A 17,782-nucleotide genomic window follows, 5' to 3' on the forward strand; every position below is an offset into this window, starting at 1 on the left:
ATGAAGATAAATGCATAAATAATAAAATAGAAAATAGAACCAAATAATAAAGCTGGTTCTTTGAAAGCACTTATAAAATATACAGGTTTTGTAAATATGATCAATTACTAAAGAAAAAGGCAGAAATAAACAGTGTAACTTAAACTTGTATAAAATATAGATGGAGAAGAAATTCAAAGATTATAAGAAAACAAAACACGTATTTTTCCCTCAGGATAACCAAATGGTGGACTAGGAACAGTTTCTACATATAAATAATAAACTAGCACAGAATGAGAGAATGATCATTTTTCAACCCTAAGAGATTAATGGATAAACATGATGATCATCAATGACTGCAAGCATCAGCACAAAAAGAGACAAACAGACACTATGTACCTCCTAATGGAAGTGCACATCACCACCTATGGAGTAATCTTGCAAAACAAAAACCAAAAATACAAAAAAAAAAAAAAACGATCAAGCTTCAAGCTTTTTTTTTTTTTTTAAGATTTTGTTTATTTATTCATGAGAGACACACACAGAAAGGGAGAGAGAGGCAGAGACACAGGCAGAGGGAGAAGCAGGCTCCATGCAGGGAGTCTGACGTGGGACTCGATTCTGGGTCTCCAGGCTCAGGCCGAAGGCGGCGCTAAACCGCTGAGCCACCTGGGCTGCCCCAAGCTTCAAGCTTCTATCTCTAAATAGCAATGTAAAGGCCATCAGGTAAATGTGAAAGAGAACTGCATATTTTATATTGATGACCTATTTAATTTTTTAGGATTATTGTGTTGGGTTGATATTTTATAAGAATCCTTATCTTTTAAATATGTATACTGAAATACTTAGAGAAGGAATCATGTGATGTCTTGGCTTTGCTTCACATTTTTCTAGCAGCAGAGTTGGGGAAGGTGGCTGATGGGGGTATAATTAATTAGAGCCAGATTGGCCATGCATTGATGATTGTTGATGCTGAGTGTCAGGCATATTGGGTACAGTATACTATTCTCTCTACTGGTGTGTATGTTTTAGGATTTCTGTAATAAAGCCTTATAAATATACCATTAAATTTGAAATCTTAAATGAAATGGACCACCTTTTAAGGAAAAAATGGCCAAATTGGTTCATAAAGAAATAGAGAATTCTAATGAAACACACTGAAAATTGTATTCAAAGCTCAAGTAATCCTCACATGCTCCAGGTCAAGCAGTTTTGAAGGCCAGTTCTACCAAATGGTCAGGGAGAAGTAAATCACCATCTCATGTAATCTCTTTTAAAGCATACAAAATGATGGGCAGTTATTCAGCTATTTCTCCCAGGCTAGCTCTTTTTGATTAAAAAGCCAGAAGAGGACTCCCCATGAAAATAACACTTGAGCTAAACTTGCTCACATAGCAGTAAATATCTTAAATAGATTAATAGCATATTCAACACAGCAGTGAATTAAATGAACAGACTATGTCTTAGGAATGAAAACATGATTTAACATTAGAAAATACTTTCCATTGTAATTCCCTACATTAACAAATCAAAGGAGTCTATTAATTTCCTAGGACCACCATAACAAATTATACCGCAGCATACTGGGTGGCTTAAATAATAGAACTTTATTTCCTTATAATTTGGAGGCTAGAGGTCCAAGATCAATGCGATGGCAGGATTGGTTTCTTATGAGGCCTCTTTTCTTGGCTTGCAGATGTCTGTTTTCTCCCTCTGTCTTCGAATTTTTCCTTATGTGTTATCTGTGTTCTAATCAGTCATTCGGATTTGGGCCCACCCAAATGAACTCGTTTTACTTAATTACTTCTCTAAAGGTCCTGTCTCCAAACTCAGTCACATTCCGAGTTAGTAGGATTTAGGAATTCAACATATGAATTTTGAGGTACATAATTCAGCCCATATGGGATGAAAAACATTTGATTACCTTCATGGGGGGTTACAGAAATAAAAAAACCCAGTAATTCAGCACAAGTTCATGGGAAATCTCTTAGCAAGCTAAGATCACAAGGGAATTTCCATTGCCTAAAATCTACAGCAAACAGATATTAATGTGAAATGCTACAAGCATTTATTTCCATTAAAGTCTAGGAAAAGACATAGATATATGCTATCACCTCTACTGTTCAAAACCACACTGGAACAAAAAGCCAGAGCTGTGGATATCTAAGTAAGAGGTATGAATACCGAAAAGAAAGATACTGTTTGGTGATATGATCACCTATGTAGAAAATTCTAAGGAATAAGTAAGTATGTGGAATATTCAAATGAATAGAAACCTCAGAGAGATAGTTTAAGCTCACTATAGCAAAAGCAAGAGCCTTGCCACACAAGAGCCAATTAGAACACGCGAAGGAAAAGATCTCATTCATAACAGCAACAAAATCCAAAAATTACCTTAAACGGATCATGACAAAAATGTATGAGATCTTTATGGAAGCAACTATAAACGTTTACTGACAGATTCAGGTAAAATAAGTCCCAAACAAACAGAGCAGTATATCATCTTCATTGACGGGATGCACATCATTATAAAGGTGTCAGTTCTTATTTACAGACTTAAGGCCTTACCTGTAGATGTCAAGATGACAACAGAGTTTCAGCTCCTGTCTTCGCCCAGAAAACTGTAGAAGGGAGAATAAAAACAAGTATCACCTTGATGTTCTCAGGAAGGAGAAGGGCTTCCTTCGGGGCCAGGGAGTTCAGCTCCAGAGAGGGAAGTGGCTCGGGCAGTGCCAGGAGTCAGGAGTGGCCTGAGCTAGGACTGAGCTAGGACTGAGGGGTTTTTTCCACCCCACATGCGGTCCTGGCCCCGCCCCGCCCCTGCGGCCAACCCGGGAGACCCCGAGCAGGGTTCCCGTGTGTGGCGTGGCCGCCCTTTCGAGTCGGGACTGTGAGGAACGTGAGGCTTGCTCCGAGCCGAGCAGACTTAGGTCTGGAGAGAGACAGAGGAAGCCTAGGTTCTGCAAGGGCTCGAGGTGAAGACCCTGAGGGAGAGCAGGAGGTGCGGGCCGAGGTCGGCTGCCGGCGCCATTGGTCCCGGAAAGCGGCGGGCACGGGTGTTCCGATGTGGCCTCTCGTGAGTTTCGTTTTGAGACACGTGGGATGTGAGGCTTCGTCCAAGGGGCCTGACTGTGGTCAGGGGAGGGACGAGTCTCAGGGCTTGGCAGCACTAGAAGAGGGCTCGGGGTGGGGTGTGAGAGGAGCACCCCCCAACAGTTTAAGGGCCCCCATGGCCACCCTGAAGAGACCAGGCAGGGTCCCCGGATGTTCCAGTTGCTGACTTCTGTGGGGGGAGGGGCTTCAGGTCACTAGAGGGAGGGGTCATAGGCCGCCTGGCCAATCATCAGGCTGAAGGCCTGGGCGGGGGGGTGGAGCCGTGAAGGCACCGCCCACTGCGTATAGGGGACCTCTAGCCCCGCCCCGCCCCGCCCCGCCCTGCCCTGCCCCGCCCCTGCAGCCAACCCGGGAGACCCTGTGCAGCGTGGCCACCTTTTTGAGTCGGGACTGTGAGGGACGTGAGGCTGGCTCCAAGCCAAGCTGACTTAGGTCCAGAGACCGAGGAAGCCTAGGTTCTGCAAGGGCTCCAGGTGAGGACCCTGAGGGAGAGCGGGAGGCTTCCCCTGGCACAGGGTGGGGGCCGATGTCGGCTGTCGGCACCATTGGTCCTGGAAAGCGGCGGGCACGGGTGTTCCGATGTGGCCTCTCGTGAGTTTCGTTTTGAGACGCGTGGGACGTGAGGCTTCGTCCAAGGGGCCTGACTGTGGTCAGGGGAGGGACGAGTCTCAGGACTTGGCAGCACTAGAGGAGGGCTCAGAGGGGGCGTGAGAGGAGCACCCCCCCAACAGTTTAAGGGCCCCCACGGCCAGCCTGAAGAGACCAGGCCGGGTCCCCGGATGTTCCAGTTGCTGACTTCTGTGAGGGGAGGGGCCACAGGTCACTAGAGGGAGGGGTCATAGGCCGCCTGGCCAATCATCAGGCTGAAGGCCCGGGCGGAGGGGTGGAGCCGTGAAGGCACCGCCCACTGCGTATAGGGGACCTCTAGCCCCGCCCCGCCCCGCCCTGCCCCGCCCCGCCCCTGCAGCCAACCCGGGAGACCCTGTGCAGCGTGGCCGCCCTTTCAGTCGGGACTGTGAGGGACGTGAGGCTTGCTCCGAGCCGAGCAGACTTAGGTCCAGAGACCGAGGAAGCCTAGGTTCTGCAAGGGCTCCAGGTGAGGACCCTGAGGGAGAGCGGGAGGCTTCCCCTGGCACAGGGTGGGGGCCGACGTCGGCTGTCGGCGCCATTGGCCCCGGAAAGCGGCGGGCACGGGTGTTCGGATGTGGCCTCTGGGTACTTTTGCCTTGGGATCCTGGGCAGCCTGAGCCTTTCTTGAGGGTTGCGGATTTCAGTCAAATGTGGGAGAAATCCTGGGCTCTGCGAGGCTTCAAGGTGAGGACCCTGAGGGCGGAGGTCGAGAGGCCCTTCCACAGAGGTAGGGGCTGTTGCTCGCCCAAACATCAACCCAGGAAACCCCCAATTGAGGGGTGAGATACAGCATTTCGTGACTTAAGTTGGGCGGCAGAGGGGTTTGAGACTGAAGGGCCCCGCCTCAGCTCAGTGGAGGGACGGCCCAGCCTCATGCATCCCCAGGCGCGAGGTGACTATCCCGAAGGGGTGGAGGCTGTCTTCACTGCAAATAGAGATGTGCGCGGGGTGGGGGGCGGCAAGCTGGCAAGCCCTGCCATGCACTTCTCTTACCGCCCAGAAACCGTGGGCACGAGTCCTGACTTCCATTTTGGGAGTCTGAGGGACGGGAGACTTACTAGTTAGGGCTGGACTCGGGTCAGCAGAAGGACAAGTTCCAGGTCTCGCCCGCACGAGGTGAAGACCTCGAGGGAGGAGGCCCCTCACCGCGCAGTGGATGTGCTGCCCCCACTCCGCCCATTTTTTAAACCCCTGGAGGCCCCACTTAGGGCCCCGGATGTGTTTTATCCAGACCCCCATCTTGGGAGTCTGAGAGATGTGAGGCTTTTTCTGACCAAAGCCGATTCAGATTGCCAGAGGGAGGAGTCCCAGGTCCTGGCAGGCGCTAAAGTGAGGACTCTGAGGAAGGACTGAGGGGAGCTCTGACTGCAGAGCGGTACCCCAGCGCACCTCCCCTGTCCCTGTTTTCTGCCTGGGAGGCTCCATGCAGGGCCCTGGGTGTGGTGTATCTGGACGTCCATCTTTCGAGCCTGAGGGAATGGGCTTTTTCTGAGAGGTGCAGACTCAGGTCAGTAGAGGGAGGAGTTGTAGGCCCTGCCACGCATCAAGGTGAGGACTCTGAGGGCAAAGTGCAGGGACCTCCCAGTCCAGACAGTGAGGGTCCCATGAGAGCCTGCCCTAAAAAAAAAAAAAAAAAAAAAAAAAAAAGAGAGAGAAAGAAAGAAAGAAAGAAAGAAAGAAAGAAAGAAAGAAAGAAAAGAGCCTTGCCCTCATGCTAGTCCTGAGAAGACTGCAGCAGGGTGTGGAGCACAGGGGCAATTCTTTATCCCCCCAACTTACTTCTCTGGCATCTGAAGGAGTTGGTGGCCATGGGGTGATGAACCATCCTCAGGTCAGCAGAAGGGAAGGGGTGCAGTCCCTGTCAGGAATAAACATGAACACTTTTAGGATGGAAAATGGGACCTTCTACTGCAGAGAGCAGGGGCCCCTTTCTGCACTTGCCGCCAGCCAAGGGAGGATTCAGGCAATGGTGGTCAGATGTGGTGTTCCATCAGTTCTTCCGGGAAGTGGTGGGGCTTGCCTCATGGCAGTGAGGCCTTTGTTTCAGGGAGCAATATGAATACCTTGAAGGAGGATAGAAGATACCCCACCCCCACCCCGCTGCAGAACAGATGGGATTCAGCCTCTGCTGTGAGCCCTAGGAGGTGGCAGGATGTGTCTTCTCTTTACTTTTATTTGGAAGTTCTTAGGGAAATGAGGACCTAGTTGTGAAGGGGCAAGAGCAGCTTCATGGAGGAGTCTCAGGCCCCACCACGGGTCAATTTAAGGACTCAGAGCATCCCCTTCACCAGAGCAGATGGGACCCAGTGCTTCTCTTTTTTTTCTCTTTAAGATTTTATTTATTTATTCATGAGAGACACACACAGAGAGAGGCAGAGACACAGGCAGAGGGAGAAGCAGGCTCCATTCAGGGAGCCCGACGTGGGACTCGATCCCAGGTCTCCAGGATCACACCCTGGGCTGCAGATAGCACTAAACCACTGCGCCACCAGGGCTGCCCGACCCAGTGCTTCTCTACCCTTGCTGTCAACATGGGAGGGCCAGGGGCATGGTTACTGAATGTAGCCACCCTTCCTTTTTTTCTGTTTTGGGGGGTCCCATGGAAGTAAGGACCTTGGTCTGATGGGTGTAGCCTGAGTGCAGCCAAGGGAGGAGTACTGCGCTCTGCCAGGTGTTAAGATAAGGACTCTAAGGGAGGATTTAGAGGATCTCTCATGCTATAAAGAGATGTCTTACAGAAACTTGCCCCTGCTGTCATCTTTGGAAAGCTCCACAGCAGGGTTGCCAAATAAAGAGTGCTTCCTGATTTCCACTTTGGGAGTCAGAGGGAGGAGAGGCTTTTTCTGGGGGTTGTAACCTCAGGTTGATAGTATAGTCCAGGCCCTGCCAGGCATCAAGGAGAGGACCATGAGGGAGGATTGAGAGGACCTTCCACCTCAGGTAGATGTGATGTGGTCTTGGCCTGCCCTGAAAATACCCCAAGGGAGAAGAGGCCCCAGCCATGCCCCTCCTGTCAACCCCAAGAGTCCACAGACAAGGTTGGCTAGATGAGACATTTCCTTACTTTTGTCTGGGAGAGAGTCTTAGAGAGGTGAGGATCTTGGTCTGAGGAGGTGACACATCAGTTCAGAAGAGGGAGGAGTCCTAGGCTCTGTCAGGAATCAAGGTAAGGACTCTTGGTGAAACCTAAGCCCCCCTTCCTGAAAAAGAGGACCCCACAGAATCTCAGTCCTGGGAAGATCTGAGCAGGGGTGGCCAGGTGGGAGGAACTCTCACTTCTGCTGCAGACTCTACCAAGAATCAAGGGAATAGAGTGGTTCATGGAGGTGAGGTCTTGGTTGGAGGGAGAGACTTAAGGTCAGCAGAGGCTAGGACAGGCCTTACCAGGAGTGCAGATGAATATCCTGAGGGAGGTTTGGGTATATTCACCATGCTGGAATGGACCCCGGGCAGGAGTGGCTGGATTTGGTGTCTTTTTACTTTTGTTTGGAGTATCCCAGGGAGGTGAAGGGCTTGGTCTGAGCTGGTGACAACAGCAGAGGGAGGAGTCCCAGGATCTGTGACAAGTCAAGGTAAGGTAAGTACTTTGAAGGAAGACTATGGGTACCCCCTACCAAGATAGAAGGAACCTCACAGAAACTCCACCATGTGTCCACTGTCCACACTGGGAGGATCTGGGCAGGAATGCCCAGATGTGGTACACCGTCACTTCCTGCGACCTTGGTCTGAAAGGGTGGTTTCAGGTCACCAGAGGAAGTGGGCCCAGGCCCTGACACAAGTATGGAATACCTTAAGGGAAGGCAGAGGGAACCCTCCCTCCCCCAAACTGTGACAGATGGGGCCTAACCCCTGCTGTCCGCTGGGGAGACCCTGGGAAGGGGGGCTGGCTGTGATGTCTCTTCATTTTTGTCTTGAAGGACCTGGAGCTGAGGTCCTTAGTCTGAGTCCGAAGGCAGGTCGACTGAAGAAGCCACGTCAGGTCAGAAGAGGGAGGAGTCCCAAGCTCTACCAGAGTCAAGGTAAGGACCTTTGGTGAGGAGCAAGGGTATTTCCCACTCCAGAAAGAAGAGACCCAATAAAGTCTGGGCTGTCTTTTATTCTCGGCCCTGGGATAACCCAAGCAGGGTTGTCTGGATATAGTGTCTAGCATTTTCCCAAGGGTGAGGGCGGTGTCCCAGAGAGATGAGGTCATGATCTGAGGGGGTGATGTTCAGTCAGCAGGGAGTAGCTCAGGCCATGCCAGGAGCAAAGATGAATGCCATGAGGGAGGATTCAAGATAGCCCCACCACAGAACAGGGGGGGCCTGCCCTTGCTGTCAGCTCTGGAAGGATCTAGCAAAGGTGGCAGGATGTGGTGCCGTCTCCTTTTTGTGTGGTGGTTCTCAGAGAGGTGAGGGCCTTGCTCTGAGGAGGAGCCGCGTCAGGTCAGCCCAGGAGTCCTAGGCTCTGCCAGAGTTTAGGTTAGGGACCCTGAGTGAGGGCCAAAGGCGTACCCAGCCCTACCCTGCCCCTGCTGTCAGCTGTGTGAGGCCCTGGGGCATAGTAGATAGATACAGCGTGTTCTCAGTTCCTTCTTGGTGGTTTCAGGGCAGTGTTGAAGGCTTGTTCTGAAGGGGTAGAGTCAGGACAGCAGAGGAAGGGGTCCCAGGCTCTACCAGGCATCAGTGTGAAGGATGAGGGAAACCCTCAGCCAGGAGAGAGGGAATCCCACAGACTTTGGCCACCCTTGCTGTCATCCAGGGAAGCCCTGGGCTTGTATGGTCAGATGTGTTGCTTTTTTACTTCCTCCTCATTGGTTTCAGGAATGTGATCTCCTGTTCCAAAAATTTTGCCTTAGGCTAGCAGAGGCAGGGAAGTTGGGGAGGGGTTAGCCGTGATTGGGGAGCAGTGAGCAGGCCTTGTTAGGGGAAAATTGAGAACCTTAGCGCAGAGGGGATCATCCACTGCAGAACAGGAGGGACCTCCCAGAGCCTGACCCCCCGAGCCTGTCCAGTATTCCAGGAACCATGCGGTGAGGTCTTGGTATGAGGCACTTGTCTTCAGGTCAGCAGAGCAGAGGAGGCCCAGGCAGTGGTAGGAGCCAAGGTGGGGTTCACACCCTGAATGTCTGCTGAGTACTCAACCCATGTCAGAACAGAAAGGACTCCAGAGTGCCTGACTTCACCTGCCCACAACCAGCTCTGGAAGCCTTGAGCTGGGCTGGCTACAGCCTGAAGAGCTTCCATATCCTCCTACAGGTTTCTAGGAGACAAACCATTCAGCAGGACAAGAACCCTGTGAGGCCCTAGAGCACCCCCTGAAGAGCCTGTAAGTTGGCCTTTGTCAGAGCTGCCAAGGGTGTGTTTCTCTGCTGAGACCACTAAGCCTCTTCCTCCCTCTCACAGGCCTGTGGTACCCCATCTCCCACCATCTTGCTCATACCTCTACCTGCTTCTTCCAAGCAGTGTCATCATGCCTCGCTCTTTAAAGCCTCTGCGCCTCACATTTGAGCCAGACTTTCAGACCCCACATGAAATACAAGACCTGGCAGTAGCATGTGTTCTCACAGCTGAGGAGGAGGAAGACGAGACTACTTCGGTTTCCTCTTGCTCTTTCACCTTCTCCTACCCCTCCACCTCCTTCTCCCCGCCTTCCTCTCCTATGATCCCAGCCTCTTCAGAGGAGGAAGAGAACCCTGCTGCAACACTGAGTCCTCCTCAGAGTCCTCAGAGCTCCTGCTCCTTCTCTGCATCGTGCAGCACATCAAATGGAGTCTGCAACAGCCAAGAGCAGGGTTCAAGTTCCCCACAGACCTCAAAAGATGCTGAATATTCTCCCAGAGATCCGCTAGATGAGTCAGTGGCTGATTTGGTGCATTATTTGATCCTCAAGTATCGATTGAAGGAGTCCGTCACAGAGGCAGAAATGGTGAAGGTTGTCGCCGAAAGGTACAAGACACAATTCTCTGTGATCTTTAGGAAAGCTACCAAGTGCTTGGAGGTGATCTCTGGCATTGATATGAAGGAACTGAACCCCACCACTCACTCCTATATCCTTGTCAATTCACTAGATTTCAGTCATGAGGAGATGCTTAGCGACAACCAGAGTATGCCTAAAAACGGTCTCCTGATAATCATCTTGGGTGTGATCTTCATGGGGGGCAATCGTGCCCTTGAGAAAGACATCTGGGATTTTCTAAATATAATGGGAGTGTATGCTGGGAGGGAGCATTTCCTTTATGGGGAGCCCAGGAAGCTCATCACCAGAGATTGGGTGCAGGAAAATTACCTGGAGTATCGGCAGACGCCTAACAGGGATCCTCCATGCTATGAATTCCTGTGGGGTCCCAGGGCTCATGCTGAAACCAGTAAGATTAAAGTTCTAGAGTTTTTGGCTAAGATCAAAGGGATTGACTCCATTTCCTTCTCACACTGGTATGAGAAGGCTTTAAAAGATGAGAAAGAGAAGGCCCAGGACAGAGTTGGTGTTGTGGATAATACTTCTGCCGTAAACATTGCATAGCATTGGCCATCAGCTTCTCCTGCCCCAACTGAAGGGTGACACCAAATATTCACTCTGTATTTGAAGAAGGCAGTCCTAGCTCTGAGGTAGAAGAGGGTCAGGGTCTGGCTGGGGAGAACACTGTGTACAACTTTGTGTTCCTGTTCTATATGGATTATTTGGAGGTTTACCTTTTTTTTTCCTTTTGGTATTTTTCAAATGTTATTTTTAATAGAAGATTTTTTAGCTTTAGAATATAAGTATGTAAATGAATTTGTTACACATTTATTGCTGTGTATCAGATTTAAGAATAGGAGTTTTTATATTTTACAAAGAAACTGGGAAATGTTCTATCTTATTTTGTGACCTGGAACAAGATGATATGACACTGAAATGGGAATTTCCTTGGAAATGTGAAAGAAAATGGAGAAAAAAGTATAAAAGGTGGTTAAATTTTGGATTCCCTTAACCACTTTAGTTTATCGTTCTGTAAAACTAAAAGATACGTACATGATTTGTTTGGCTTACTGAAGAAAAGTAGGTGTAATTTCAATAAATCTTATTTTAAAAAGCCCTGCCTTTTGTCTCATTTATTCACCAAACATTAATTGGATATTTTCTCCTTGGAAAGCACTATATTAATAGTGGAAATACTAGGATAAGCAAGAACCATGTCTAATCATAAAATGGTAGATGCTAGGAGCAGCAAACTTCAGGAGATGATGAGATGTATTCTAATACCTAAAGAACAGGTAAAAACGAGTGAGGGGCACCTAGGTGGCTCAGTGCTTGAACGTCTGCCTTTGGCTCAGGTCCTGATCCCGGGGTCCTGGGATCAAGTCCTGCATTGGCCTCCCCGCAGGGGGGCCTGCTTCTCTCTCTGCCTGTGTCTCTGCCTCTCTCTCTGTGTCTCTCATGAATAAGTCAATAAAATCTTAAAAGGGGAAAGGAGGTGGATCTCCAGATGTGAGTAGGCAAGTAGAAATGCCCTAAGCTGAGGCAGTGTAGGGCTTTGGGAAACTGCAATTTCTGCTGTGGGTGGTAGCAAGGGCCACACTATCAGGTGATGTGTTCTGGAAGTGACAGAAAAGTCTGGCAAACAAAACTGCTTAGTAGTTCCTTTTGTATCGTGGATAAACTAGAAAGAGATTTCCACCTGGGGCAGGTACGGAAGATGTCCTAAACGCTTGTCTCAGTGCAGTTAACACAGTGCACTTACCTAGGTGTTCTGTAAACATCATCTGCAATGATTTCTTGGGAATAGGGTGATACTCCCTTGAGGTGGTACCCAGAAGCCACTAAACCGGCATTCTTCCCTAGCCAGAGAGAATAACATTAAAGGTAGGTTATCTTGAGTGTAATTAGGCCAAAACTAAGCAAATCTAGGTTTTGGTGGGAGTGAAATGAGTGAAAACCATGTTTTGGATGGATGAACAGCTAGGGAAGGAAGGAGTTGGTCTTTGACTCAAAAATTTTGGGAACTTTTGAGTTACATCAGCTGAGAAAGACTCAAGTCATAGCCAACTTAATATACTCTCTAAGAGGGAAAATTTAATGAGTTTTATTTGTGAAGCAGCATTTTTGTCTAGTTTGACGTTCTGACTCCTATTTAGCTGCATGTTATCTGAGATGTCTTGGATAAACATACAATCCCAGAAGAGAGGGCAGTAGGTCTGGGGACAAAATAATATTAGGAGTAACTGCTATTTATTAAAGATCTGATAAATACCAGGCACTGTACCAGATACTCTTCTTTCTTTTCCTTCCTTTCTTTCTTTCAAGATTTTTATTTATTTGACAGCAAAAGGAGGGGGAGCAGCAGGTGGAGGAAGAAGCAGTCTCCCTGCTGAGCAGGGAGCCGGATGTGGGGCTTGATTCCAGGACCCTGGGATCGTGACCTGAGCTTAAGGCAGAAGCTTAACCAACTGAGCCACTTAGGTGCCCCCCAGATACTTTTCTTTACATCCTCATAGCATGAGGCAGGTCTTCTGTCTCTTACACCAATATCTTCCCAGTACTCTGTAATGTCTCTCAGGCAGTAAAAAGAAGAACCAGGAGACAACGTACTAAAAGCAAGCTCCTAAAGAAAGAAGAAATGAGAATAAAACATAATTCGGGAATTGACTGAACTTTATTTATCCTGCTCTGAACCCTATTAATACCTTAATAGCTGATTCTGCACAGGAGCTATCATTTGTGTCCAGTTCTAGCACTTTTCTGAATTACACCACCTCCCCCCTAATCTTCTCCAGTATTTCCTCCTGTCCAATTCTAGAACCTGGCCTATGGACCAGCTCATCACTGTCTTCTCCAAAGGCTGTGCTTTACTCCCAGTGGACAATCCAGAACCACTTGCCATCTCCCTAACATAGAACATTCCTACCCCTGCAAAAGTCCTCTGACTGTCCCAAACATCACTCTGGAACCCTGATAGCAAAAACCCCTTGAGTTTATTTTATTCACTTGGTTGACATTTATTTTTATTTTGTATATATTTATTTATTGGAGTTCGATTTGCCAACATATTGCATAACACCCAGTGCTCATCCATCAAGTGCCCCACTCAGTGCCTGTCACCCAGTCACCCCAACCCCCCGCCCACCTCCCCTTCCACTACCCCTTATTCATTTCGCAGTTAGGAGTCTCTCATGTGCTGTCACCCTCACTGATATTTCCCACTCATTTCCTCTCCTTTCCCCTTTAATCCCTTTCACTAGTTTTTATATTCCCCAAATGAATGAGACCATATAATGTTTGTCCTTCTCCGACTGACTTACTTCACTCAGCATAATACCCTCCAGTTCCATCCACGTCGAAGCAAATGGTGGGTATTCGTCGTTTCTAATGGCTGAGGAATATTCCATTGTATACATAGACCACAGCTTCTTTATCCATTCATCTTTCGATGGACACCGAGGCTCCTTCCACAGTTGGGCTATTGTGGACATTGCTGCTATAGAACATTGGGGTGCAGGTGTCCTGCCGTTTCACTACATCTGCATCTTTGGAGTAAATCCCCAGCAGTGCAACTGCGGGGTCGTAGGTCAGATCTATTTTTAACTCTGAGGAACCTCCACACAGTTTTCCAGAGTGGCTGCACCAGTTCACATTCCCACCAACAGTGCAGGAGGGTTCCCTTTTCTCCGCATCCTCTCCGACATTTGTTGTTTCCTGTCTTGTTAATTTGCCCCATTCTCACTGGCGGGAGGTGGTATCTCATTGTGGTTTCGATTAGTATTTCCCTGATGACCAGTGATGCAGAGCATTCTCTCAGATGCGTGTTGGCCATGTCTATGTCTTCCTCTGTGAGATTTCTGTTCATGTCTTTTGCCCATTTCATGATTGGATTGTTTGTTTCTTTGGTGTTGAGTTTAATAAGTTCTTTATAGATCTTGGAAACTAGCCCTTTATCTGACACGTCATTTGCAAATATCTTCTCCCATTCTGTAGGTTGTCTTTGAGTTTTGTTGACTGTATCTTTTGCTGTGCAGAAGCTTCTTATCTTGATAAAGTCCCAATAGTTCATTTTTGCTTTTGTTTCTCTTGCCTTCATGGATGTATCTTGCAAGAAGTTGCTGTGGCCAAGTTCAAAAAGGGTGTTGTCTGTGTTCTTCTCTAGGATTTTGATGGATTCTTGTCTCACATTTAGATCCTTCATCCATTTTGAGTTTATCTTTGTGTCTCGTGTAAGAGAGTGGTCTAGTTTCATTCTTCTGCACGTGGCTGTCCAATTTTCCCAGCACCATTTATTGAAGAGACTGTCTTTTTTCCAGTGGATAGTCTTTCTCCTTTGTCGAATACTAGTTGACCATAAAGTTGAGGGTCCACTTCTGGATTTTCTATTCTGTTCCATTGATCTATGTGTCTGTTTTTGTGCCAGTACCACACTGTCTTGACCACAGCTTTGTAGTACAACCTGAAATCTGGCATTGTGATGCCCCCAGCTATGGTTTTCTTTTTTAAAATTCCCCTGGCTATTCAGGGTCTTTTCTGATTCCACACAAATCTTAAGATGATTTGTTCCAACTCTGAATAAAGTCCATGGTATTTTGATAGGGATTGCATTAAACGTGTAAATTGCCCTGGGTAACATTGACATTTTCACAATATTAATTCTGCCAATCCATGAGCATGGAATATTTTTCCATCTCTTTGTGTCTTCCTCAATTTCTTTCAGAAGTGTTCTGTTGTGTTTAGGGTATAGATCCTTTACCTCTTTGGTGAGGTTTATTCCCAGGCATCTTACGCTTTTGGGTGCAATTGTAAATGGGATTGACTCCTTAATTTCTCTTTCTTCAGTCTCATTGTTAGTGTACAGAAATGCCACTGACTTCTGGGCATTGATTTTGTATCCTGCCACACTGCCAAATTGCTGTGTGAGTTCTAGCAATCTTGGGGTGGAGTCTTTTGGGTTTTCTATGTAGAGTATCATGTCATCGGCGAAGAGGGAGAGTTTGACTTCTTCTTTGCCCATTTGGATGCCTTTTATTTCTTTTTTTGTTGTCTGATTGCTGAGGCTAGGACTTCCAGTACTATGTTGAATAGCAGTGGTGAGAGTGGACATCCCTGTCGTGTTCCTGATCTTAGGGGAAAGGCTCCCAGTGTTTCCCCATTGAGAATGATATTTGCTGTGGGCTTTTTGTAGATGCCTTTTAAGATGCTGAGGAATGTTCCCTCTATCCCTACACTCTGAAGAGTTTTGATCAGGAATGGATGCTGTATTTTGTCAAATGCTTTCTCTGCGTCTATTGAGAGGATCATATGGTTCTTGTTTTTACTTTTGTTGATATGATCTATCATGTTGATTGCTTTACAAGTGTTGAACCAGCCTTGCATCCCCAGGATAAATCCCACTTGGTCACGGTGAATAATCTTCTTAATGTATTGTTGTATCCTATTGGCTAGTATCTTACTGAGAATTTTTGCATCTGTGTTTGTCAGGGATATTGGTCTATAATTCTCCCTTTTGGTGGGGTCTTTGTCTGGTTTTGGAATTAAGGTGATCCTGGCCTCATAGAACGAGTTTAAAGTATTCCATCCCTTTCTATCTCTCAGAACAGCTTTAGTTAAGAATAGGTATTGTTTCTTCTTTAAACATTTGATAGAATTCCCCTGGGAAGCCATCTGGCCCTGGACTTTTGTGTCTTGGGAGGTTTGTGATGACTGCTTCAATTTCCTCCCTGGTTATCGGCCTGTTCAGGTTCTCCATTTTTTCCTGTTCCAGTTTTGTTAGTTGGTGGTTTTCCAGAAATGCGTACATTTCTTCTAGATTGCCTAATTTATTGGCATATAGATGCTCATGATACGGTTTTAAAATCATTTATGTTTCCTTGGTATTGGTTGTGATCTCTCCTTTTTCACTTGTGATTTTATTAGAGTCTTTTCTGTTTTGTTTTTAATAAGGCTGGCTAATGGTTTATCTATCTTATTAATTCTTTCAAAGAACCAACTCCTGGTTTTGTTGATCTGTTCTACAGTTCTGATCTCGATTTCATTGAGTTCTCCTCAAATCTTTATTAACTCTCTTCTGCTGGGTGTAGGTTTTGTTTGCTGTTCTTTCTCCAGTTCCTTTAGGTGCAAGGTTAGCTTGTGTATTTGAGTTTTTTCCAATTTTTTGAGGCATGCTTGTATTGCGATGTATTTGCCTCTCAGGACTGCTTTTGCTGTATCCGCGGAGGGGGCTGCACGGCCGGGAGCGCGAATCCAACAGCGCAGGCTCCAGAGCACAGGGCACCGGGACACAGCCCAGGATCCGGCCTCCCCCCGGGACAGGCAGAGGCCGGGAGGGCCCAGGACAGCAAGGACGCTCCTGCCCCAGCTGAGCGGATCAGCGGCCCCGCCCGGGAGCCTCCAGGCCCTGCAGACGGAGAGCTCCGGAGTTCTTGCCGGAGCTGAATCCAGGTTTCCAGAGCTGGCCCCGCCACTAGGGCTGTTGCTCCTGGGGCCTCACAGGGTAAACAACCCCCACTGAGCCCTGCACCAGGCAGGGGCACAGCAGCTCCCCCAACTGCTAACACCTGAAAATCAGCACAACAGGCCCCTCCTCCAGAAGACCAGCTAGATGTATCCCAAAGATTTTGAACGGTTGTATCTTCAGTCTCATTAGTTTCCATGAATCTTTTTAATTCTTCTCTTATTTCCTGGTTGACCCTTCATCTTTTAGCAGGATGGTCTTTAACCTCCACGTGTTTGAATTTCTTCCAAATTTCTTCTTGTGATTGAGTTCAAGTTTCAAAGCATTATGGTCTGAAAATATTCAGGGGACAATTCCAAACTTTTGGTGTCAGTTAAGACCTGATTTGTGACCCAGTATGTGGTCTATTCTGGAGAAAGTTCCATGTGCACTTGAGAAGAATGTGTATTCAGTTGCGTTTTGGTGTAAAGTTCTATAAGTATCTGTGAAATCCATCTGGTCCAGTGTATCATTTAATGCTCTTGTTTCTTTGGTGATGTTGTGCTTAGAATATATGTCATTTGCAGGAGGCACTGTGTTGAAGTCTCCCAGTATAAGTGTATTATTATCTAAGCATGTCTTAACTTTGGTTATTAATTGATTGGTATACTTGGCAGCTCCCACATTTGGGGCATAAATATTCATGATTGTTAGTTCCTCTTGTTGGATAGACCCCTAAGTATGATATAGTGTCCCTCTTCATCTCTCACTACAGTCTTTGGGGTAAACTTTAATTTATCTGATATGAGGATTGCTACCACAGCTTTCTTTTGAGGACCATCTGAATGGTAAATGGTTCTCCAACCTTTCGTGTTCAGGCTGGAGGTGTCCTTAAGTCTAAAATGAGTCTCTTGTAGACAGCAAATAGATGGGTCTTGCTTTTTTATCCAGTCTGAAACTTTGCATCTTTGATGGGATCATGAAGCCCATTCATGTTCAGAGTTCCTATTTAAAAATACTCACCATTTGCTTCAACGTGGATGGAACTGGAGGGTATTATGCTGAGTGAAATAAGTCAATTGGAGAAGGACAAACATTATATGTTCTCATTCATTTGGGGAATATAAATAATAGTGAAAGGGAATAGAAGGGAAGGGAGAAGAAATGGGTAGGAAATATCAAAAAGGGAGACAGAACATAAAGACTCCTAACTCTGGGAAACGAACTAGGGGTGGTGGCAGGGGAGGAGGGCAGGGGGTGGGGGTGAATGGGTAACGGGCACTGAGCGGGGCACTTCACAGGATTAGCACTGGGTATTATTCTGTATATTGGCAAATTGAACACCAATAAAAATAAATTTATTATTAAAAAAAGAGAAAAATATGAATTTAGTGTCATCATAATACCTATTCAGTCCCTGTTTTTGTGGATTGTTACCTTGGACTTCCTTTTTCTTTTACAGAGTCCCCCTTAATATTTCTTGCCGAGCTGGTTTGGTGGTCACATATTCTTTCAGTTTCTGCCTATCTTGGAAGCTCGTTATCTCTCCTTCTATTCTGAATGAGAGCCTTGCTGGATAGGGTACTCTTGGCTGCATGTTCTTCTCATTTAGGACCCTGAATATATCCTGCCAGCCCTTTCTGGCCTGCCAGGTCTCTGTGGAGAGGTCTGCTGTTAATCTAATCT

At 47.1% G+C, this 17,782-nt stretch overlaps 1 protein-coding gene across 14 annotated transcripts; it reads left to right on the forward strand.

Moving 5' to 3' along the window:
- The first annotated feature begins 2,819 nt into the window (after window positions 1–2,819).
- LOC112668471 (melanoma-associated antigen 10-like) lies at window positions 2,820–10,774 on the forward strand. Of its 14 annotated transcripts, none has more exons than XM_025460854.3 (5): window positions 2,820–3,055; window positions 7,224–7,300; window positions 7,641–7,742; window positions 8,961–9,030; window positions 9,108–10,774. In XM_025460854.3, exon 5 carries the CDS (start codon window positions 9,175–9,177, stop codon window positions 10,222–10,224), a length of 1,050 nt encoding a protein of 349 aa, XP_025316639.1. In that variant the 5' UTR covers window positions 2,820–3,055; window positions 7,224–7,300; window positions 7,641–7,742; window positions 8,961–9,030; window positions 9,108–9,174; the 3' UTR covers window positions 10,225–10,774. The 14 variants fall into 14 exon arrangements, with proteins under 14 accessions (XP_025316639.1, XP_025316643.1, XP_025316647.1 ...); XM_025460858.3 differs by having other exon boundaries at window positions 7,224–7,295; XM_025460852.3 differs by lacking the exon at window positions 2,820–3,055 and adding an exon at window positions 3,414–3,566.
- Window positions 10,775–17,782: the final 7,008 nt, after the last annotated feature.

This window comes from Canis lupus, chromosome X (assembly GCF_003254725.2).
Source record: "Canis lupus dingo isolate Sandy chromosome X, ASM325472v2, whole genome shotgun sequence".
In the NCBI taxonomy this organism is placed as follows: Eukaryota; Metazoa; Chordata; class Mammalia; order Carnivora; family Canidae; genus Canis; species Canis lupus.

Coding starts and splice junctions, on each gene's coding strand:
- LOC112668471 (XM_025460854.3), top strand. CDS start 9,175: ATGCCTCGCTCTTTAAAGCCTCTGCGCCTCACATTTGAGCCAGACTTT.